Source organism: Aedes albopictus, chromosome 1 (assembly GCF_035046485.1).
Source record: "Aedes albopictus strain Foshan chromosome 1, AalbF5, whole genome shotgun sequence".
Classification (NCBI taxonomy): Eukaryota; Metazoa; Arthropoda; class Insecta; order Diptera; family Culicidae; genus Aedes; species Aedes albopictus.
This window is the reverse complement of record NC_085136.1, coordinates 272739836-272764089: the sequence shown is the minus strand read 5'-3', so window position 1 is coordinate 272764089 and position 24254 is coordinate 272739836. Positions and strand designations below refer to the sequence as shown.

General features: G+C 44.9%; 1 protein-coding gene across 3 annotated transcripts in view; it reads left to right on the top strand.

Annotated features, from left to right (window-relative positions):
* The window catches only part of LOC109400937 (cadherin-87A), a 1070191-nt gene that overhangs the window by 637325 nt on the left and 408612 nt on the right, over positions 1-24254 (top strand). For all 3 annotated transcript variants that reach the window (XM_062846776.1, XM_062846777.1, XM_062846778.1), the window contains one exon: positions 9941-10150. In XM_062846776.1, coding sequence (XP_062702760.1) covers positions 10063-10150 — 88 coding nt within the window. In that variant the 5' untranslated portion in view covers positions 9941-10062. The remainder of the gene's footprint in view (positions 1-9940; positions 10151-24254) is intronic.

Sequence of the window (24254 nt, the reverse complement as noted above, 5' to 3'; positions counted from 1 at the left end):
CTTCAGATTTTTTCACCTATAGTTATCTGGATTATTGTCCAAGTTATAACCATTCTCAGCGAATAAGGGGAAATCAAGAAGCTGCACCCATTACAATTACATTCAATAACCGATCGAGAAACGAATTGAACTTTGTTCGAGCAGTACGGTTACTCAGTAGGAGGACTTGGAGCAGGGCATTCGGCAAAAACGCTCCTAATAATTGGGGCGTCGGAACGGAGCAAAGTTGCTTCCCCCTTCTCGGTAGGTTGCCAATTTGGATGATGATGTTGAACTTGTTGCAGAAACATTTGTGCAATGTCAGCTACTACGGCGGGTTTGGATTAGAAAGCTGTGGATAATTCATCTAGAAGGTCTTGTTTCTGTTTTTATTCTTATTCGTGAGTTTTATGCTCAAGTGATTTACAAAATTTACAAAATTTACAAAATTTACAAAATTTACAAAATTTACAAAATTTACAAAATTTACAAAATTTACAAAATTTACAAAATTTACAAAATTTACAAAATTTACAAAATTTACAAAATTTACAAAATTTACAAAATTTACAAAATTTACAAAATTTACAAAATTTACAAAATTTACAAAATTTACAAAATTTACAAAATTTACAAAATTTACAAAATTTACAAAATTTACAAAATTTACAAAATTTACAAAATTTACAAAATTTACAAAATTTACAAAATTTACAAAATTTACAAAATTTACAAAATTTACAAAATTTACAAAATTTACAAAATTTACAAAATTTACAAAATTTACAAAATTTACAAAATTTACAAAATTTACAAAATTTACAAAATTTACAAAATTTACAAAATTTACAAAATTTACAAAATTTACAAAATTTACAAAATTTACAAAATTTACAAAATTTACAAAATTTACAAAATTTACAAAATTTACAAAATTTACAAAATTTACAAAATTTACAAAATTTACAAAATTTACAAAATTTACAAAATTTACAAAATTTACAAAATTTACAAAATTTACAAAATTTACAAAATTTACAAAATTTACAAAATTTACAAAATTTACAAAATTTACAAAATTTACAAAATTTACAAAATTTACAAAATTTACAAAATTTACAAAATTTACAAAATTTACAAAATTTACAAAATTTACAAAATTTACAAAATTTACAAAATTTACAAAATTTACAAAATTTACAAAATTTACAAAATTTACAAAATTTACAAAATTTACAAAATTTACAAAATTTACAAAATTTACAAAATTTACAAAATTTACACAAGTCCTAGTCCAAGTCCTATTCCAAGTCCAAGTCCAAGTCCTAGTCCAAGTCCTAGTCCAAGTCCTAGTCCAAGTCCTAGTCCAAGTCCTAGTCCAAGTCCTAGTCCAAGTCCTAGTCCAAGTCCTAGTCCAAGTCCTAGTCCAAGTCCTAGTCCAAGTCCTAGTCCAAGTCCTAGTCCAAGTCCTAGTCCAAGTCCTAGTCCAAGTCCTAGTTCAAATCCTAGTCCAAGTCCTAGTCCAAGTCCTAGTCCAAGTCCTAGTCCAAGTCCTAGTCCAAGTCCTAGTCCAAGTCCTAGTCCAAGTCCTAGTCCAAGTCCTAGTCCAAGTCCTAGTCCAAGTCCTAGTCCAAGTCCTAGTCCAAGTCCTAGTCCAAGTCCTAGTCCAAGTCCTAGTCCAAGTCCTAGTCCAAGTCCTAGTCCAAGTCCTAGTCCAAGTCCTAGTCCAAGTCCTAGTCCAAGTCCTAGTCCAAGTCCTAGTCCAAGTCCTAGTCCAAGTCCTAGTCCAAGTCCTAGTCCAAGTCCTAGTCCAAGTCCTAGTTCAAATCCTAGTCCAAGTCCTAGTCCAAGTCCTAGTCCAAGTCCTAGTCCAAATCCTAGTCCAAGTCCTAGTCCAAGTCCTAGTTCAAATCCTAGTCCAAGTCCTAGTCCAAGTCCTAGTCCAAGTCCTAGTCCAAGTCCTAGTCCAAGTCCTAGTCCAAGTCCTAGTCCAAGTCCTAGTCCAAGTCCTAGTCCAAGTCCTAGTTCAAATCCTAGTCCAAGTCCTAGTCCAAGTCCTAGTCCAAGTCCTAGTCCAAGTCCTAGTCCAAGTCCTAGTCCAAGTCCTAGTCCAAGTCCTAGTCCAAGTCCTAGTTCAAATCCTAGTCCAAGTCCTAGTCCAAGTCCTAGTCCAAGTCCTAGTCCAAGTCCTAGTCCAAGTCCTAGTCCAAGTCCTAGTCCAAGTCCTAGTCCAAGTCCTAGTCCAAGTCCTAGTCCAAGTCCTAGTCCAAGTCCTAGTCCAAGTCCTAGTCCAAGTCCTAGTCCAAGTCCTAGTCCAAGTCCTAGTCCAAGTCCTAGTCCAAGTCCTAGTCCAAGTCCTAGTCCAAGTCCTAGTCCAAGTCCTAGTCCAAGTCCTAGTCCAAGTCCTAGTCCAAGTCCTAGTTCAAATCCTAGTCCAAGTCCTAGTCCAAGTCCTAGTCCAAGTCCTAGTCCAAGTCCTAGTCCAAGTCCTAGTCCAAGTCCTAGTCCTAGTCCAAATCCAGATCGTAGTCCAAATTTAAAAACCATTTCAAATCCAATTGGTTTTGAGAAGGTTTCACGTATTTTACCACGAACCAAACGCTATAATTATGAATGCCATACTTATCCAAATTCCACAATAGTAATCCGCATACGGTTGAGCCCCACATTTCCAGGACCTATACCACAGCAATCGCAGTAACGATGACAACACAGAAAATTCCACCGGAACTTATTCGTGTGCCTTGCGTTGTTGGCTTTAATTAGAGAAATGTGCGAGGGTGTCGTAGGGCCTGGCGCCCGCACCCCTCACACCACCAGCCCCCCTTCTTGCGCCAAGTAAGTAGAATATCTTGTTAACGCATTACGTGCTAGACATTCTTCGGGGGTGACTGGCAATGGCAAGGACATCCCGTCTTCTTCTTTCAACGTACACGATAACCATTCCGCCGTTCACTTGGAATCGCAGAATCCGAATGGAACTTCGGATCTGCTGGTACCACTGTAGTACACCATCTTTTGAAATTGAATGGGTGATGATGGTGGTGGAGAATGAGGGAGATAAGAAGTGGAACCCTCTCTCAGCATAACGTCTAATGAATTTACCTTTCGGGGCGCTCTTTCGCCCGTAAGCGTAATCTTGGATTCGCATTCACTAATTCCGATGGTCCCCCGACCGATACGCAGATTCCAAGGTGGAATCTCAAGGAGGAATAGATTGTGCCGGAAGATTGCGACGACGGCGACCCGACAGACGAAGACGAGGGTACATGTTGCTCAAGCTCATCGTCGAAGAATGAGCTGACAGTGGCACGTCCCGCCCTGACTCGTAAAGGAAGATGGCAGATTTTTCCTTGCCAAAGGTGGGACGGAATGGGGTCCGAGCCACCGAGGGGATAACTTTCTCCGTGATTATGGCAGATGGCGGCGAGGACGGATTTAGCGCGCCCGGCCGGAGAAAGTTGCGATGCGGGGATTTGAGCGAGCGCGAAAAGTTTTCCCTGGTTTAATTAACAGTATTAAAAACACTCACTCGACGAGTGGAGCACCCGGGGCCTGGGGCTTGGCCTCAGTGCTGACACTCAGGCCGGATGAGCTCGGGCAGATGGGAATATTGTCTGATGATGAAGTTTTACTGAATGTCTTTAGTTGTAGAGAGAGAAAGAAAAAGGGGTCAATGGTGAATGGAGTGTTCTAAGGTGGGCTGTTTGCTTACGTTCGAAGCAAAATGTACGTGACGCAGAATACCAGAAGATGATGGCACAGGCTTTGGTTGAAACAACGCAGAAGCTCATTTGATAGGGGGTTTTACATTGTGGCATTAATCGATGAAGATATGAAATAAGGAAAGATTTTAGAAACAGAAAACATAAAAAAAGTACAGCCAATTAATAAACAAGAACAAAGTTTGAAAATCTAGAAGAGGAGAGGAGAAATCTAGAAGAGAAGAAAGTGAAAAAAAGAAGAGGAGACAGAGAAGACAGAGAAGACAGAGAAGACAGAGTAGACAGAGTAGACAGAGAAGACAGAGAAGACAGAGAAGACAGAGAAGACAGAGAAGACAGAGAAGACAGAGAAGACAGAGAAGACAGAGAAGACAGAGAAGACAGAGAAGACAGAGAAGACAGAGAAGACAGAGAAGACAGAGAAGACAGAGAAGACAGAGAAGACAGAGAAGACAGAGAAGACAGAGAAGACAGAGAAGACAGAGAAGACAGAGAAGACAGAGAAGACAGAGAAGACAGAGAAGACAGAGAAGACAGAGAAGACAGAGAAGACAGAGAAGACAGAGAAGACAGAGAAGACAGAGAAGACAGAGAAGACAGAGAAGACAGAGAAGACAGAGAAGACAGAGAAGACAGAGAAGACAGAGAAGACAGAGAAAACAGAGAAGACAGAGAAGACAGAGAAGACAGAGAAGACAGAGAAGACAGAGAAGACAGAGAAGACAGAGAAGACAGAGAAGACAGAGAAGACAGAGAAGACAGAGAAGACAGAGAAGACAGAGAAGACAGAGAAGACAGAGAAGACAGAGAAGACAGAGAAGACAGAGAAGACAGAGAAGACAGAGAAGACAGAGAAGACAGAGAAGACAGAGAAGACAGAGAAGACAGAGAAGACAGAGAAGACAGAGAAGACAGAGAAGACAGAGAAGACAGAGAAGACAGAGAAGACAGAGAAGACAGAGAAGACAGAGAAGACAGAGAAGACAGAGAAGACAGAGAAGACAGAGAAGACAGAGAAGACAGAGAAGACAGAGAAGACAGAGAAGACAGAGAAGACAGAGAAGACAGAGAAGACAGAGAAGACAGAGAAGACAGAGAAGACAGAGAAGACAGAGAAGACAGAGAAGACAGAGAAGACAGAGAAGACAGAGAAGACAGAGAAGACAGAGAAGACAGAGAAGACAGAGATAACAGAGAAGACAGAGAAGACAGAGAAGACAGAGAAGACAGAGAAGACAGAGAAGACAGAGAAGACAGAGAAGACAGAGTAGACAGAGAAGACAGAAAAGACAGAGAATACGGAGAAGACAGAGAGACAGAGTAGACAGAGAAGACAGAGAAGACAGAGAAGACAGAGAAGACAGAGAAGACAGAATCCTGCAAGGATTCTCCTCAGAATCCTGCAAGGATTCTCCTCAGAATCCTGCAAGGATTCCTCTCAGAATCCTGCAAGGATTCTCCTCAGAATCCTGCAAGGATTCTCCTCAGAATCCTGCAAGGATTCTCCTCAGAATCCTGCAAGGATTCTCCTCAGAATCCTGCAAGGATTCTCCTCAGAATCCTGCAAGGATTCTCCTCAGAATCCTGCAAGGATTCTCCTCAGAATCCTGCAAGGATTCTCCTCAGAATCCTGCAAGGATTCTCCTCAGAATCCTGCAAGGATTCTCCTCAGAATCCTGCAAGGATTCTCCTCAGAATCCTGCAAGGATTCTCCTCAGAATCCTGCAAGGATTCTCCTCAGAATCCTGCAAGGATTCTCCTCAGAATCCTGCAAGGATTCTCCTCAGAATCCTGCAAGGATTCTCCTCAGAATCCTGCAAGGATTCTCCTCAGAATCCTGCAAGGATTCTCCTCAGAATCCTGCAAGGATTCTCCTCAGAATCCTGCAAGGATTCTCCTCAGAATCCTGCAAGGATTCTCCTCAGAATCCTGCAAGGATTCTCCTCAGAATCCTGCAAGGATTCTCCTCAGAATCCTGCAAGGATTCTCCTCAGAATCCTGCAAGGATTCTCCTCAGAATCCTGCAAGGATTCTCCTCAGAATCCTGCAAGGATTCTCCTCAGAATCCTGCAAGGATTCTCCTCAGAATCCTGCAAGGATTCTACTCAGAATCCTGCAAGGATTCTCCTCAGAATCCTGCAAGGATTCTCCTCAGAATCCTGCAAGGATTCTCCTCAGAATCCTGCAAGGATTCTCCTCAGAATCCTGCAAGGATTCTCCTCAGAATCCTGCATGGATTCTCCTCAGAATCCTGCAAGGATTCTCCTCAGAATCCTGCAAGGATTCTCCTCAGAATCCTGCATGGATTCTCCTCAGAATCCTGCAAGGATTCTCCTCAGAATCCTGCAAGGATTCTCCTCAGAATCCTGCAAGGATTCTCCTCAGAATCCTGCAAGGATTCTCCTCAGAATCCTGCAAGGATTCTCCTCAGAATCCTGCAAGGATTCTCCTCAGAATCCTGCAAGGATTCTCCTCAGAATCCTGCAAGGATTCTCCTCAGAATCCTGCAAGGATTCTCCTCAGAATCCTGCAAGGATTCTCCTCAGAATCCTGCAAGGATTCTCCTCAGAATCCTGCAAGGATTCTACTCAGAATCCTGCAAGGATTCTCCTCAGAATCCTGCAAGGATTCTCCTCAGAATCCTGCAATGATTCTCCTCAGAATCCGGCAAGGATTCTCCTCAGAATCCTGCAAGGATTCTCCTCAGAATCCTGCAATGATTCTCCTCAGAATCCGGCAAGGATTCTCCTCAGAATCCTGCAAGGATTCTCCTCAGAATCCTGCAAGGATTCTCCTCAGAATCCTGCAAGGATTCTCCTCAGAATCCTGCAAGGATTCTCCTCAGAATCCTGCAAGGATTCTCCTCAGAATCCTGCAAGGATTCTCCTCAGAATCCTGCAAGGATTCTCCTCAGAATCCTGCAAGGATTCTCCTCAGAATCCTGCAAGGATTCTCCTCAGAATCCTGCAAGGATTCTCCTCAGAATCCTGCAAGGATTCTCCTCAGAATCCTGCAAGGATTCTCCTCAGAATCCTGCAAGGATTCTCCTCAGAATCCTGCAAGGATTCTCCTCAGAATCCTGCAAGGATTCTCCTCAGAATCCTGCAAGGATTCTCCTCAGAATCCTGCAAGGATTCTCCTCAGAATCCGGCAAGGATTCTCCTCAGAATCCTGCAAGGATTCTCCTCAGAATCCTGCAAGGATTCTCCTCAGAATCCTGCAAGGATTCTCCTCAGAATCCTGCAAGGATTCTCCTCAGAATCCTGCAAGGATTCTCCTCAGAATCCTGCAAGGATTCTCCTTAGAATCCTGCAAGGATTCTCCTCAGAATCCTGCAAGGATTCTCCTCAGAATCCTGCAAGGATTCTCCTCAGAATCCTGCAAGGATTCTCCTCAGAATCCGGCAAGGATTCTCCTCAGAATCCTGCAATGATTCTCCTCAGAATCCGGCAAGGATTCTCCTTAGAATCCTGCAAGGATTCTCCTCAGAATCCTGGAAGGATTTCTCTCAGAATCAGAATCCCGGAAGGATTCCTCCCAGAATCCTGGAAGGATTCCTCCCAGAATCCTGGAAGGATTCTCCTCAGAATCCTGGAAGGATTCTCCTCAGAATCCTGGAAGGATTCTCCTCAGAATCCTGGAAGGATTCTCCTCAGAATCCTGGAAGGATTCTCCCCAGAATCCTGGAAGGATTCTCCCCAGAATCCTGGAAGGATTCTCCCCAGAATCCTGGAAGGATTCTCCCCAGAATCCTGGAAGGATTCTCCCCAGAATCCTGGAAGGATTCTCCCCAGAATCCTGGAAGGATTCTCCCCAGAATCCTGGAAGGATTCTCCCCAGAATCCTGGAAGGATTCTCCCCAGAATCCTGGAAGGATTCTCCCCAGAATCCTGGAAGGATTCTCCCCAGAATCCTGGAAGGATTCTCCCCAGAATCCTGGAAGGATTCTCACTCAGAATCCTGGAAGGATTCTCACTCAGAATCCTGGAAGGATTCTCACTCAGAATCCTGGAAGGATTCTCACTCAGAATCCTGGAAGGATTCTCACTCAGAATCCTGGAAGGATTCTCACTCAGAATCCTGGAAGGATTCTCACTCAGAATCCTGGAAGGATTCTCACTCAGAATCCTGGAAGGATTCTCCTCAGAATCCTGGAAGGATTCTCCTCAGAATCCTGGAAGGATTCTCCTCAGAATCCTGGAAGGATTCTCACTCAGAATCCTGGAAGGATTCTCACTCAGAATCCTGGAAGGATTCTCACTCAGAATCCTGGAAGGATTCTCACTCAGAATCCTGGAAGGATTCTCACTCAGAATCCTGGAAGGATTCTCACTCAGAATCCTGGAAGGATTCTCACTCAGAATCCTGGAAGGATTCTCACTCAGAATCCTGGAAGGATTCTCACTCAGAATCCTGGAAGGATTCTCACTCAGAATCCTGGAAGGATTCTCACTCAGAATCCTGGTAGGATTCTCCTCAGAATCCTGGAAGGAGTCCTCTCAAAGAAGCCAGAGAAGGCAGTGTTGACAAAGATGATAGAGAAGGCATAGAAAAAAGAGAAAATTTACCAAGTCTACTGTCTCGCCAATTACATACAAAGATACTTACCTTCAATACCATTTCTTGATACAGTTTCTAAAACACCTACCAGGGTCACGTCCCAACCGCGTCACAAATCTCCCGAAGCCCGCAAACACCTTTTTAATGCTCTCTCTAGCGCCTCATTGCTTCACCTTAATTACCGACCTTTTACCAGTAATTATCGCCACTCTTTGCCACTCGACGGCGACGGAAGGATCCTGAGCCCGCTGCAGTCGATTCGATACGACGTGCCAGAAGGTGTGTGGTTGGTTACTGCGATAATGGTCAGACCATAGAATAGACCGTAGCAATAATGTCTCCCATTCCAGTCCACTACTTGCTTGCCAATGTTGTTCCATTCCTTCGGAATGGAATCGAGAGGAATCAAGCTGTTCGTTCCAATTTCGGCAAAAGCCCTTCGTTTTCGTTCCCTGCCATGTAGGATCTATTCCGACTTGAATTATAGTGAGTGGGGCCACACGACGGCATAGAACAAAACCGACAAGACAAACATACTTGTCCCGGAGATCCTGAGTCATAATAACTTTTAAGCTTCGACTATTTATTCTTTCGATTTCCGGTTCTTCTGTTGGTGTGGTGGAGGGCATTCTGCGAGTGGCATCTAATTGCTTCTTGCTCACCTCACACGCCCAGCACAGCAGGGGGACACACATTCTGGATCTGGGCCTGTCGGTTGCGGTCAGGCATCTTCGGTTGATGGGGAAAAGGTTTTTGTGACAATGGTGTAAGATTTTTGCGCTGAGGTCCTTAGTGGCGAATTTCGCTGGATCCCTGGTGGCAAATTTTGCTGAATTATCAGTGAGGAAGGCTGCCAGATTATCAATTCGATTATTACGAGATTCTCAGTTGCAAGTCGTGCCAGATTTACTATTGGCAATCATGTGGCTTATCTCATTTGAACCCTTGTGGCGAATCTCGCCGAATTCCCAGTGACACATTTCTCTAGTGGTGATTGCTCTAAGATTATAAACCGAATTTCTTGCGGCAACACTTGTCGAGTCCCTCGTAGCAAAACTTCACTGTTAATCCTACTGCTTGGCGAATCTTACCGGGGTTAATTCATCGGGCATTTAAGTAGTGAACCTCATTGAATTCCCAGAGATGTGTTCGATCGGATTCTTATTTGGCTTATTCCTCCAGGTTCTTACTGACAAATCATTCCGGACTTGCAGTGGCAATACCTATCACATCCCTAATGACGAATCTCACCAGATCCGTAGTGGTAAATTTCACCGTATCCCAAGTGGCGATTCTCACTGGATTCTCTGTCACTTATCCCACTTGTTTCTCAATCACTCAGCAGTGAATCCTACAAAATTCCGTTAGACGAAGCCAACTGGATCCCCAGTGACAAATCCATCCGAAAAACTTGATCGAATACTCAGTGGCAAATTTCATTGTATTCCATGTGGCGAATTTCATCGTAATTTTCATTTTTTTTTTCAACGAACGGTTTAAACTAATTCCATCTCATTCTGCACATTCTATGACCGCATCATCTGCCCTGCCTGTCCCCAACCCAATATCAAACATCCCTCCAATCCCAGTACAAGTGAGAATGAATGTGTTTGCTTTGGCAAAGTTCAACAGCGTGGCAATAATTTCGTTCTCGTTTCTGGCTTTTCTTTTTGCAGAGATCTCCAAGCAACGGGAGTGTCCGGAGTGTCTGAGTGTGTTTCGTGAGTGTGTCTGTGTGTGAATTTCTGTGGCAAGGACGACCAGGCGGCGACGTAGCAGCCACCACCATTCAGCAGCAATGATAGCCTTCACCCGACAACAGCAGCCGCAGCACCGATGGACAGTTTTAATACCGCTCCTAACGATAGGATTCCTGATTCGGACATGTAAGTACCCCAACCGCTCGCACACCGACACTGACTGGTGCTGTGCACGCTACACTATCACTATCCATGGGTTTCATTTCGGTTTTGGAGGGGAGTGGGGGTCGCACAGGACGTGTGAACGTTCCTTGGACTTGTTCGAGGTCCCGAAGTGAGAAACGGAGTAGGATCCCGGAGGCAGTCAGTCAGTGGAAGGGGGAGAATTGTAGATACGAGAACGGTTCACTGCACCGAGCCATTTTTCGAACTGTCCATGATACAGGATATTTTATTAGGATCCGTGCCGAGACATTTTCTCACCAACCACCAAGGATACAAGGGCGGCACCAGAGACCGAATTTCATTTCGTGCTGGTTCGGTAGTCGTACATGTTGCTTTTGGGCAAGATGGTGATGGACAGTGAAGTGTTCGGGAGTTTTGAACAAGTTACAATTATTTTTATTTTTATTCTCGTCAAAAAAGAGTTCTAGTGCAAAACAATACAACATTTCTTGAGAGCTTTTACCATATCTAACATAACTGATGGTTTGTGTTTACAGGCGGAAATTTGCTTTGGAAATGGTTGAACTAGAAAATGTCATGACATTTTCTCCGTGACATTTTACAACCCTTTGACACTCCGGCTTCAGAGATTTGAAACAAATAGGATTCCAGGATTCTGGGGAGAATCCATCCAGGATTCTGGGGAAAATCCTTCCAGGATTCTGGGAAGAATCCTACCAGGATTCTGGGGAGAATCCTTCCAGGATTCTGGGGAGAATCCTTCCAGGATTCTGGGGAGAATCCTTCCAGGATTCTGGGGAGAATCCTTCCAGGATTCTGGGGAGAATCCTTCCAGGATTCTGGGGAGAATCCTTCCAGGATTCTGGGGAGAATCCTTCCAGGATTCTGGGGAGAATCCTTCCAGGATTCTGGGGAGAATCCTTCCAGGATTCTGGGGAGAATCTTTCCCGAATTCTGGGTAGAATCCTTCCAGGATTCTGAGGAGAATCCTTCCAGGATTCTGAGAAGAATCCTTCCAGGATTCTGGGGAGAATCCTTCCAAGATTCTGGGGAGAATCCTTCCAGGATTCTGGGGAGAATCCTTCCAGGATTCTGGGGAGAATCCTTCCAGGATTCTGGGGAGAATCCTTCCAGGATTCTGGGGAGAATCCTTCCAGGATTCTGGGGAGAATCCTTCCAGGATTCTGGGGAGAATCCTTCCAGGATTCTGGGGAGAATCCTTCCAGGATTCTGGGGAGAATCCTTCCAGGATTCTGGGGAGAATCCTTCCAGGATTCTGGGGAGAATCCTTCCAGGATTCTGGGGAGAATCCTTCCAGGATTCTGGGGAGAATCCTTCCAGGATTCTGGGGAGAATCCTTCCAGGATTCTGGGGAGAATCCTTCCAGGATTCTGGGGCGAATCCTTCCAGGATTCTGGGGCGAATCCTTCCAGGATTCTGGGGCGAATCCTTCCAGGATTCTGGGGAGAATCCTTCCAGGATTCTGGGGAGAATCCTTCCAGGATTCTGGGGAGAATCCTTCCAGGATTCTGGGGAGAATCCTTCCAGGATTCTGGGGAGAATCCTTCCAGGATTCTGGGGAGAATCCTTCCAGGATTCTGGGGAGAATCCTTCCAGGATTCTGGGGAGAATCCTTCCAGGATTCTGGGGAGAATCCTTCCAGGATTCTGGGGAGAATCCTTCCAGGATTCTGGGGAGAATCCTTCCAGGATTCTGGGGAGAATCCTTCCAGGATTCTGGGGAGAATCCTTCCAGGATTCTGGGGAGAATCCTTCCAGGATTCTGGGGAGAATCCTTCCAGGATTCTGGGGAGAGAGAATCCTTCCAGGATTCTGGGGAGAGAGAATCCTTCCAGGATTCTGGGGAGAGAGAATCCTTCCAGGATTCTGGGGAGAGAGAATCCTTCCAGGATTCTGGGGAGAATCCTTCCAGGATTCTGGGCGAGAATCCTTCCAGGATTCTGGGGAGAATCCTTCCAGGATTCTGGGGAGAATCCTTCCAGGATTCTGGGGAGAATCCTTCCAGGATTCTGGGGAGAATCCTTCCAGGATTCTGGGGAGAATCCTTCCAGGATTCTGGGGAGAATCCTTCCAGGATTCTGGGGAGAATCCTTCCAGGATTCTGGGGAGAATCCTTCCAGGATTCTGGGGAGAATCCTTCCAGGATTCTGGGGAGAATCCTTCAAGGATTCTGGGGAGAATCCTTCCAGGATTCTGGGGAGAATCCTTCCAGGATTCTGGGGAGAATCCTTCCAGGATTCTGGGGAGAATCCTTCCAGGATTCTGGGGAGAATCCTTCCAGGATTCTGGGGAGAATCCTTCCAGGATTCTGGGGAGAATCCTTCCAGGATTCTGGGGAGAATCCTTCCAGGATTCTGGGGAGAATCCTTCCAGGATTCTGGGGAGAATCCTTCCAGGATTCTGGGGAGAATCCTTCCAGGATTCTGGGGAGAATCCTTCCAGGATTCTGGGGAGAATCCTTCCAGGATTCTGGGGAGAATCCTTCCAGGATTCTGGGGAGAATCCTTCCAGGATTCTGGGGAGAATCCTTCCAGGATTCTGGGGAGAATCCTTCCAGGATTCTGGGGAGAATCCTTCCAGGATTCTGGGGAGAATCCTTCCAGGATTCTGGGGAGAATCCTTCCAGGATTCTGGGGAGAATCCTTCCAGGATTCTGGGGAGAATCCTTCCAGGATTCTGGGGAGAATCCTTCCAGGATTCTGGGGAGAATCCTTCCAGGATTCTGGGGAGAATCCTTCCAGGATTCTGGGGAGAATCCTTCCAGGATTCTGGGGAGAATCCTTCCAGGATTCTGGGGAGAATCCTTCTAGGATTCTGAGGAGAATCCTTCCAGGATTCTGAGGAGAATCCTTCCAGGATTCTGAGGAGAATCCTTCCAGGATTCTGAGGAGAATCCTTCCAGGATTCTGAGGAGAATCCTTCCAGGATTCTGAGGAGAATCCTTCCAGGATTCTGAGGAGAATCCTTCCAAGATTCTGAGGAGAATCCTTCCAGGATTCTGGGGAGAATCCTTCCAGGATTCTGGGGAGAATCCTTCCAGGATTCTGGGGAGAATCCTTCCAGGATTCTGAGTGAGAATCCTTTCAGGATTCTGAGTGAGAATCCTTTCACGATTCTGAGTGAGAATCCTTTCACGATTCTGAGTGAGAATCCTTTCACGATTCTGAGTGAGAATCCTTTCACGATTCTGAGTGAGAATCCTTTCTCGATTCTGAGTGAGAATCCTTTCACGATTCTGAGTGAGAATCCTTTCACGATTCTGAGTGAGAATCCTTTCACGATTCTGAGTGAGAATCCTTTCACGATTCTGAGTGAGAATCCTTTCACGATTCTGAGTGAGAATCCTTTCACGATTCTGAGCGAGAATCTATTCAGGATTCTGAGTGAGAATCCTATCAGGATTCTGAGTGAGAACCCTTTCAGGATTCAGAGTGAGAATCCTTCCAGGATTCTGGAGAGAATCCTTCCAGGATTCTGGAGAGAATCCTTCCAGGATTCTGGAGAGAATCCTTCCAGGATTCTGGAGAGAATCCTTCCAGGATTCTGGAGAGAATCCTTCCAGGATTCTGGAGAGAATCCTTCCAGGATTCTGGAGAGAATCCTTCCAGGATTCTGGGGAGAATCCTTCCAGGATTCTGGGGAGAGAGAATCTTTCCAGGATTCTGGGGAGAGAGAATCCTTCCAGGATTCTGAGGAGAATCCTTCCAGGATTCTGGGGAGAATCCTTCCAGGATTCTGGGGAGAATCCTTCCAGGATTCTGGGGAGAATCCTTCCAGGATTCTGGGGAGAATCCTTCCAGGATTCTGGGGAGAATCCTTCCAGGATTCTGGGGAGAATCCTTCCAGGATTCTGGGGAGAATCCTTCCAGGATTCTGGGGAGAATCATTCCAGGATTCTGGGGAGAATCCTTCCAGGATTCTGGGGAGAATCCTTCCAGGATTCTGGGGAGAATCCTTCCAGGATTCTGGGGAGAATCCTTCCAGGATTCTGGGGAGAATCCTTCCAGGATTCTGAGTGAGAATCCTTCCAGGATTCTGAGTGAGAATCCTTCCAGGATTCTGAGTGAGAATCCTTCCAGGATTCTGAGTGAGAATCCTTCCAGGATTCTGAGTGAGAATCCTTCCAGGATTCTGAGTGAGAATCCTTCCAGGATTCTGAGTGAGAATCCTTCCAGGATTCTGAGTGAGAATCCTTCCAGGATTCTGAGTGAGAATCCTTCCAGGATTCTGAGTGAGAATCCTTCCAGGATTCTGAGTGAGAATCCTTCCAGGATTCTGAGTGAGAATCCTTCCAGGATTCTGAGTGAGAATCCTTCCAGGATTCTGAGTGAGAATCCTTCCAGGATTCTGAGTGAGAATCCTTCCAGGATTCTGAGTGAGAATCCTTCCAGGATTCTGAGTGAGAATCCTTCCAGGATTCTGAGTGAGAATCCTTCCAGGATTCTGAGTGAGAATCCTTCCAGGATTCTGAGTGAGAATCCTTCCAGGATTCTGAGTGAGAATCCTTCCAGGATTCTGAGTGAGAATCCTTCCAGGATTCTGAGTGAGAATCCTTCCAGGATTCTGAGGAGAATCCTTCCAGGATTCTGAGTGAGAATCCTTCCAGGATTCTGAGTGAGAATCCTCCAGGATTCTGAGTGAGAATCCTTCCAGGATTCTGAGTGAGAATCCTTCCAGGATTCTGAGTGAGAATCCTTCCAGGATTCTGAGTGAGAATCCTTCCAGGATTCTGAGTGAGAATCCTTCCAGGATTCTGAGTGAGAATCCTTCCAGGATTCTGAGTGAGAATCCTTCCAGGATTCTGAGTGAGAATCCTTCCAGGATTCTGAGTGAGAATCCTTCCAGGATTCTGAGTGAGAATCCTTCAGGATTCTGAGTGAGAATCCTTCCAGGATTCTGAGTGAGAATCCTTCCAGGATTCTGAGTGAGAATCCTTCCAGGATTCTGAGTGAGAATCCTTCCAGGATTCTGAGTGAGAATCCTTCCAGGATTCTGAGTGAGAATCCTTCCAGGATTCTGAGTGAGAATCCTTCCAGGATTCTGAGTGAGAATCCTTCCAGGATTCTGAGTGAGAATCCTTCCAGGATTCTGAGTGAGAATCCTTCCAGGATTCTGAGTGAGAATCCTTCAGGATTCTGAGTGAGAATCCTTCCAGGATTCTGAGTGAGAATCCTTCCAGGATTCTGAGTGAGAATCCTTCCAGGATTCTGAGTGAAATCCTTCCAGGATTCTGAGTGAGAATCCTTCCAGGATTCTGAGTGAGAATCCTTCCAGGATTCTGAGTGAGAATCCTTCCAGGATTCTGAGTGAGAATCCTTCCAGGATTCTGAGTGAGAATCCTTCCAGGATTCTGAGTGAGAATCCTTCCAGGATTCTGAGTGAGAATCCTTTCAGGATTCTGAGTGAGAATCCTTCCAGGATTCTGCGTGAGAATCCTTCCAGGATTCTGCGTGAGAATCCTTCCAGGATTCTGCGTGAGAATCCTTCCAGGATTCTGCGTGAGAATCCTTCCAGGATTCTGCGTGAGAATCCTTCCAGGATTCTGAGTGAGAATCCTTCCAGGATTCTGCGTGAGAATCCTTCCAGGATTCTGCGTGAGAATCCTTCCAGGATTCTGAGTGAGAATCCTTCCAGGATTCTGAGTGAGAATCCTTCCAGGATTCTGAGTGAGAATCCTTCCAGGATTCTGAGTGAGAATCCTTCCAGGATTCTGAGTGAGAATCCTTCCAGGATTCTGCGTGAGAATCCTTCCAGGATTCTGAGTGAGAATCCTTCCAGGATTCTGAGTGAGAATCCTTCCAGGATTCTAAGTGAGAATCCTTCCAGGATTCTAAGTGAGAATCCTTCCAGGATTCTAAGTGAGAATCCTTCCAGGATTCTGAGTGAGAATCCTTCCAGGATTCTGAGTGAGAATCCTTCCAGGATTCTGAGTGAGAATCCTTCCAGGATCTGAGTGAGAGAATCCTTCCAGGATTCTGAGTGAGAATCCTTCCAGGATTCTGAGTGAGAATCCTTCCAGGATTCTAAGTGAGAATCCTTCCAGGATTCTAAGTGAGAATCCTTCCAGGATTCTGAGTGAGAATCCTTCCAGGATTCTGAGTGAGAATCCTTCCAGGATTCTGAGTGAGAATCCTTCCAGGATTCTAAGTGAGAATCCTTCCAGGATTCTAAGTGAGAATCCTTCCAGGATTCTAAGTGAGAATCCTTCCAGGATTCTAAGTGAGAATCCTTCCAGGATTCTGAGTGAGAATCCTTCCAGGATTCTGGGGAGAATCCTCCTTGAATTCTGGGGAGAATCCTCCTTGAATTCCTTCCAGGATTTTGAGTGCAAATATGGCAATTTTGCCTTAGTATGGATACCGTTCCCATGGAACTGACCTTCTGATAATATAATGCCCGAAAGATGTATGAAGTTTGCAATAGCTTTCGATGCAACGAAGCTTGCCTGTACACGTCTCTGGTCCGCTATCCATCCCATCCTGATTGGAAATGAACGACTCGCACTCCAAAACAGGACACACGTTCCACCCGAGAAAAACAACACGACACGATGCTCCTCCGTCGGTCCAAAGAAAAACGTGTTAGCTTAAATGGAGCGTCGAACCGTGAAGCAAACAAGATGCTGCCGGGGAGGGCTATCTAAACCGAACAGGAAAAAAAAAATGAAGAAGCAATTCTTCTCATTCGTTTCCGGCGCGCGGAGGGTCAATGCTGTCCGCCCTTTGCCGAAACTCGACCATGGGATCCAAAGTCCAAGATACCGACTTTCACATCTGGTTACGGTTCGGTAGTTACAATTTTCTTCATTTGGGGACTTGTGAACTACAGCTGCTCCATCCTCCGGATGGGACACTTACGTCCGGTGTTGATTACTGCCTCTGACTTGTGTGTTTGCTGACTCTTCTTTGTTTGCTTCTCGAAATGCGCTCAACCGTGGAATCGAATAAATCTTCCCAAAAAAACCCAGTTTCATTTATGTTTGCTCCTATAAATGGATGAACACTGTTTTAACAACCCCCACAATTAATCACCTCGCTCGAACCCACATCACATCAGTCGTCCCCAAAACCGAAATTCGGACTCGGACTCGGAATTATTCATGTTAATCAACCGAACAATCCACACACTATTGGCTGACTGCTGGGGACATTAATTTCGTTGATCACCATGAACACACACAGCATGAAGATAACATTCTCCGGAGGCCGGCTCCACCTTAACCATTAACGGTGGTCTCCCAGAAGAGCCCAAGAAAGCGAACGAGCATACGCCCAAAGGACACAACCCCAAACCAGCAGAAGCGACCCGACAAGGGACACAAACTAACGACCACCACTCTTGCCACCAATCCAGCCCCCGCAAGCAGAGCTCTCGCCGTCAACCGAAGCGAAAGGTTTGGGCAAATAAAGTGACAGGTTTATTATTGGTATTGTTGTATGGTGGTAGTTACCACCAACATCTCAGCCGCCCCGAAGGAGGTCGACGTGTGTCCTATCGCAGTCGAGCAGTAGTGTGGCAAAAGGATTTGTTTGCGTCGTTTTCCGGACGCTTCCGTTTTCTACCCTGTGCCGCGCCGTAGTCCGTAGTGAGTACCTAACGCAACGAGAATCGGGGGTAGTTTGGTGAAGAATCGAGGTTGACTTTTTCTGACGCCTTTCCCTCGTAATTCATCCGAAGCGGAGTGTGTGGTGGTGGAAATGGTTGAATGGTGAGAATAATGGATAGGGATAGGGTGACCACAAAATGGATCAGATTCATTGGAGAAAAGGTTTAATCCTTCTCTAAAAAACAAATCAATAAGTTTTTCTCTTGAAGAGGTCTCAGGCTTCCTCCTCGAAGAGGCTCTTCCTCTGTAAAAGTCCAGAAAGAAAAGTGTCTTCAGAATCCTCTCAGGATTCTCGTCAGAATCCTCTCGGGATTCTCGACAGAATCCTCTCGGAATTCTCGTCAGAATCCTCTCACGGTTCTCGACAGAATCCTCTCACGATTCTCGTCAGAATTCTCTCAGCATTTTCGTCAGATTCCTCTCAGGATTCTCGTCAGAATCCTCTCAGGATTCTCGTTAGAATCCTTTCAGGATTCTCGACAGAATCCTTTCAGGAATCTTGACAGAATCCTTTCAGGATTCTCGACAGAATCCTGTCAGGATTCTCGACAGAATCCTGTCAGGATTCTCGACAGAATCCTGTCAGGATTCTCGACAGAATCCTGTTAGGATTCTCGACAGACTTCATTAAGACAAGATGTCAGATGAAGCAAATAAATAAATGAATAAAAAATGAAAAAGGATTCTCGACGGAATCCTGTCAGGATTCTCGACACAATCCTGTCAGGATTCTCGACAGAATCCTGTCAGGATTCTCGACAGAATCCTGTCAGGATTCTCGACAGACTTCATTAAGACAAGATGTCAGATGAAGCAAATAAATAAATGAAAAAAAAATGAAAAAGGATTCTCGACGGAATCCTGTCAGGATTCTCGACAGAATCCTGTCAGGATTCTCGACAGAATCCTGTCAGGATTCTCGACAGAATCCTGTCAGGATTCTCGACAGAATCCTGTCAGGATTCTCGACAGAATCCTGTCAGGATTCTCGACAGAATCCTGTCAGGATTCTCGACAGAATCCTGTCAGGATTCTCGACAGAATCCTGTCAGGATTCTCGACAGAATCCTGTCAGGATTCTCGACAGAATCCTGTCAGGATTCTCGACAGAATCCTGTCAGGATTCTCGACAGAATCCTGTCAGGATTCTCGACAGAATCCTGTCAGGATTCTCGACAGAATCCTGTCAGGATTCTCGACAGAATCCTGTCAGGATTCTCGACAGAATCCTGTCAGGATTCTCGACAGAATCCTGTCAGGATTCTCGACAGAATCCTGTCAGGATTCTCGACAGAATCCTGTCAGGATTCTCGACAGAATCCTGTCAGGATTCTCGACAGAATCCTGTCAGGATTCTCGACAGAATAATGTCAGGATTCTCGACAGAATAATGTCAGGATTCTCGACAGAATCCTTTCAGGATTCTCGACAGAATCCTGTCAGGATTCTCGACAGAATCCTGTCAGGATTCTCGACAGAATCCTGTCAGGATTCTCGACAGAATCCTGTCAGGATTCTCGACAGAATCCTGTCAGGATTCTCGACAGAATCCTGTCAGGATTCTCGACAGAATCCTGTCAGGATTCTCGACAGAATCCTGTCAGGATTCTCGACAGAATCCTGTCAGGATTCTCGACAGAATCCTGTCAGGATTCTCGACAGAATCCTGTCAGGATTCTCGACAGAATCCTGTCAGGATTCTCGACAGAATCCTGTCAGGATTCTCGACAGAATCCTGTCAGGATTCTCGACAGAATCCTGTCAGGATTCTCGACAGAATCCTGTCAGGATTCTCGACAGAATCCTGTCAGGATTCTCGACAGAATCCTGTCAGGATTCTCGACAGAATCCTGTCAGGATTCTCGACAGAATCCTGTCAGGATTCTCGACAGAATCCTGTCAGGATTCACGACAGAATCCTGTCAGGATTCTCGACAGAATCCTGTCAGGATTCTCGACAGAATCCTGTCAGGATTCTCGACAGAATCCTGTCAGGATTCTCGACAGAATCCTGTCAGGATTCTCGACAGAATCCTGTCAGGATTCTCGACAGAATCCTGTCAGGATTCTCGACAGAACCCTGTCAGGATTCTCGACAGAATCCTGTCAGAATTCTCGACAGAATCCTGTCAGGAATCTCGACAGAATCCTTTCTGGATTCTCGTCAGTATCCTTTCAGGATTCTGGACAGAATCCTGTCAGGATTCTCGACAGAATCCTGTAAGGATTCTCGACAGAATCTTGTAAGGATTCTCGACAGAATCCTTTAAGGATTCTCGACAGAATCCTTTAAGGATTCTCGACAGAATCCTGTCAGGATTCTCGACAGAATCCTGTCAGGATTCTCGACAGAATCCTGTCAGGATTCTCGACAGAATCCTGTCAGGATTCTCGACAGAATCCTGTCAGGATTCTCGACAGAATCCTGTCAGGATTCTCGACAGAATCCTGTCAGGATTCTCGACAGAATCCTGTCAGGATTCTCGACAGAATCCTGTCAGGATTCTCGACAGAATCCTGTCAGGATTCTCGACAGAATCCTGTCAGGATTCTCGACAGAATCCTGTCAGGATTCTCGACAGAATCCTGTCAGGATTCTCGACAGAATCCTGTCAGGATTCTCGACAGAATCCTGTCAGGATTCTCGACAGAATCCTGTCAGGATTCTCGACAGAATCCTGTCAGGATTCTCGACAGATTCCAGTCAGAATTCTCGACAGAATCGTGTCAGGAATCTCGACAGAATCCTTTCAGGATTCTCGTCAGTATCCTTTCAGGATTCTGGACAGAATCCTGTCAGGATTCTCGACAGAATCCTGTCAGGATTCTCGACAGAATCCTGTCAGGATTCTCGACAGAATCCTGTCAGGATTCTCGACAGAATCCTGTCAGGATTCTCGACAGAATCCTGTCAGGATTCTCGACAGAATCCTGTCAGGATTCTCGACAGAATCCTCTATGGATTCTCGTCAGAATCCTGTCAGGATTCTCGTCAGAATCCTGTCAGGATTCTCGACAGAATCCTGTCAGGATTCTCGACAGAATCCTGTCAGGATTCTCGACAGAATCCGGTCAGGATTCTCGACAGAATCCTGTCAGGATTCTCGACAGAATCCTGTCAGGATTCTCGACAGAATCCTGTCAGGATTCTCGACAGAATCCTGTCAGGATTCTCGACAGAATCCTGTCAGGATTCTCGACAGAATCCTGTCAGGATTCTCGACAGAATCCTGTCAGGATTCTCGACAGAATCCTGTCAGGATTCTCGACAGAATCCTGTCAGGATTCTCGACAGAATCCTGTCAGGATTCTCGACAGAATCCTGTCAGGATTCTCGACAGAATCCTGTCAGGATTCTCGACAGAATCCTGTCAGGATTCTCGACAGAATCCTGTCAGGATTCTCGACAGAATCCTGTCAGGATTCTCGACAGAATCCTGTCAGGATTCTCGACAGAATCCTGTCAGGATTCTCGACAGAATCCTGTCAGGATTCTCGACAGAATCCTGTCAGGATTCTCGACAGAATCCTGTCAGGATTCTCGACAGAATCCTGTCAGGATTCTCGACAGAATCCTGTCAGGATTCTCGACAGAATCCTGTCAGGATTCTCGACAGAATCCTGTCAGGATTCTCGACAGAATCCTGTCAGGATTCTCGACAGAATCCTGTCAGGATTCTCGACAGAATCCTCTCAGGAGTCTAGTCTAGTCTAGTCTAGTCAAGTCTAGTTTAGTCTAGTCTAGTCTATCATAATTAACTTTACTTGGCTTTTTTTTTGGTGACATGAATACTACTCAAAGTAAGAGGGAGTAAGGAAAGTAATGAAAGAATACGATGGATAGATACGCTAGCGAGCGATAAGAGAAATTGAACAGAAATTAAAATTAACAGGATGCCATTGTTGAACAACACAATCACAACGACGATCTTCTTGCCATGCGTTCTCGAGTTGAACGGCTAGGTAATAGTAGTTAGATGAATACTACTATCCCTAGACTGGCAAAAAGATCGTGGTTGTGATCTGTTAAATGTTGCTCGGCGGTATTTTCGGTTCTATCGATCGGTGGTACTTGTTCAGAGATTCATGACGAGCGAACGTTACTTATTGGATTTTTTCGCGTTTTCATCTCGCATGCTCCTATTGTACCCTAATGATCTTTATTGCGAACCGAAGTTTTATTAGTTTTTGCCAATTGGATTCTGTATTTACTAGGTTTAATCACCGCATGACTTTATCATAATAAACTTGAATTGGCTTTTTTTTCGGTGATTTGAATACTACTCAAAGTAAGAGGGAGTAAGGAAAGTAATGAAAGAATACGATGGATAGATACGCAAGCGAGCGATAAGAGAAATTGAACAGAAATTGAAATTAACAGAGGGCCATTGTTGAGCAACAGTCTAGTCTAGTCTAGTCTAGTCTAGTCTAGTCTAGTCTAGTCTAGTCTAGTCTAGTCTAGTCTAGTCTAGTCTAGTCTAGTCTAGTCTAGTCTAGTCTAGTCTAGTCTAGTCTAGTCTAGTCTAGTCTAGTCTAGTCTAGTCTAGTCTAGTCTAGTCTAGTCTAGTCTAGTCTAGTCTAGTCTAGTCTAGTCTAGTCTAGTCTAGTCTAGTCTAGTCTAGTCTAGTCTAGTCTAGTCTAGTCTAGTCTAGTCTAGTCTAGTCTAGTCTAGTCTAGTCTAGTCTAGTCTAGTCTAGTCTAGTCTAGTCTAGTCTAGTCTAGTCTAGTCTAGTCTAGTCTAGTCTAGTCTAGTCTAGTCTAGTCTAGTCTAGTCTAGTCTAGTCTAGTCTAGTCTAGTCTAGTCTAGTCTAGTCTAGTCTAGTCTAGTCTAGTCTAGTCTAGTCTAGTCTAGTCTAGTCTAGTCTAGTCTAGTCTAGTCTAGTCTAGTCTAGTCTAGTCTAGTCTAGTCTAGTCTAGTCTAGTCTAGTCTAGTCTAGTCTAGTCTAGTCTAGTCTAGTCTTGTAGTGATTCTTCCCAGAAATTTCATACTGACTCTTTAGCGAATTCCATACAAATTTTTGTTTTTAAGAAAATCAGAAGCAATCTTCTTTGACAAATACTTACCTTACCTTACCGGTCAGGCTAAGGCCGGGGTGGCCTCTGCTGTACATAGTAGCCGCCTCCATTCCACTCGGTCCATGGCTGTTTGTCTCCAGTTCCGCACTCTGCGTAGGGTCCGCAGATCGTCCTCCACTTGGTCGACCCACCTAGCTCGCTGCGCTCCACGTCTTCTTGTACCGGTCGGATGACTATCGAGAACCATTTTAGTCGGGTTGCTATCCGACATCCTGATGACGTGACCCGCCCACCGTAGCCTCCCGATTTTCGCGGTATGGACGATGGTTGGTTCTCTTAGCAGCTGATGCAGCTCGTGGTTCATTCGCCTTCTCCAAGTCCCGTCTTCCATCTGCACTCCGCCGTAGATGGTACGCAACACCTTCCGTTCGAAAACTCCAAGGGCGCGTTGGTCCTCTGCACGTAGGGTCCATGTTTCGTGCCCATAGAGGACGACCGGTCTAATCAGCGTTTTGTAGATGGTTAACTTCGTGTTACGGCGAACTTTATTCGATCGTAGAGTTGATTTATTTACACAATATATTTGTTTATTTTTATTTTTGTTTTAAGATTCTTCCGGAGCCTCGAAGGGTTCTATTGATAATTTTAGAGGATAAAGGCACATAAAAGTAGTAGGGCCAGAGTTTCTGGAAATACCAGATGCTTTACAGAATTCTAGAGAGATTGATTAGAAAATTCAGGTAGGGTTTTTTTCCGAAAAAGTCTGAGAAATGCTTTCTATTGAAATCTATTTAAAAAACTATATCTAATCTAGACTATAAACAGAAATTCTGCTGATAGCAGACCACATGTTACATTGTCACGGTCGCCATGTTTTAGAAGAGTTCTTCCAAAATTCTTCCTGAAATTCTAAATAAATTATACAAATCATTGTACCGAATTTTATTTTTTCTCAGGAATTTTAAGAATATGCTCCCGGAGATATCGAATACATTTTTCGGGGAGTCTCAGGAATATTCTGGATTAATTTTCAGAAGTATTGTCATGGAATCCTGAAGAGATTCTTCCAGTAATCCAAGTCAGATTCCTTATGAAATCCAAGCAGATATCTACCAGGAAAAAGGGACGAACCAGCTTAGGGTAAATAGTCTCTTAAATAGCAGAAAAGCTAAACAATTTTTTTCAGGAAATCCAAGGGGAATGCTTTTTATTAAGAATCATTACGAAAAGGAAAGATTGGATAGATATATTTAATCAACAGTTCAGTTAGTTCCTTACCAAGCAGTAGACACGATGCCAGAATGTAACAGTCGTCATAACTTAGAGCTCCAGTAGAACTTTTTCGAAATATTTTCGGGAATTTAAAGGAATCCTTGAAAAAAAAACTTCACAGAAAATCATCCATATCTCTCAGAGTTGTGTAGATAGAATAATAACTTGTTCAACAACTATTCTTATAATG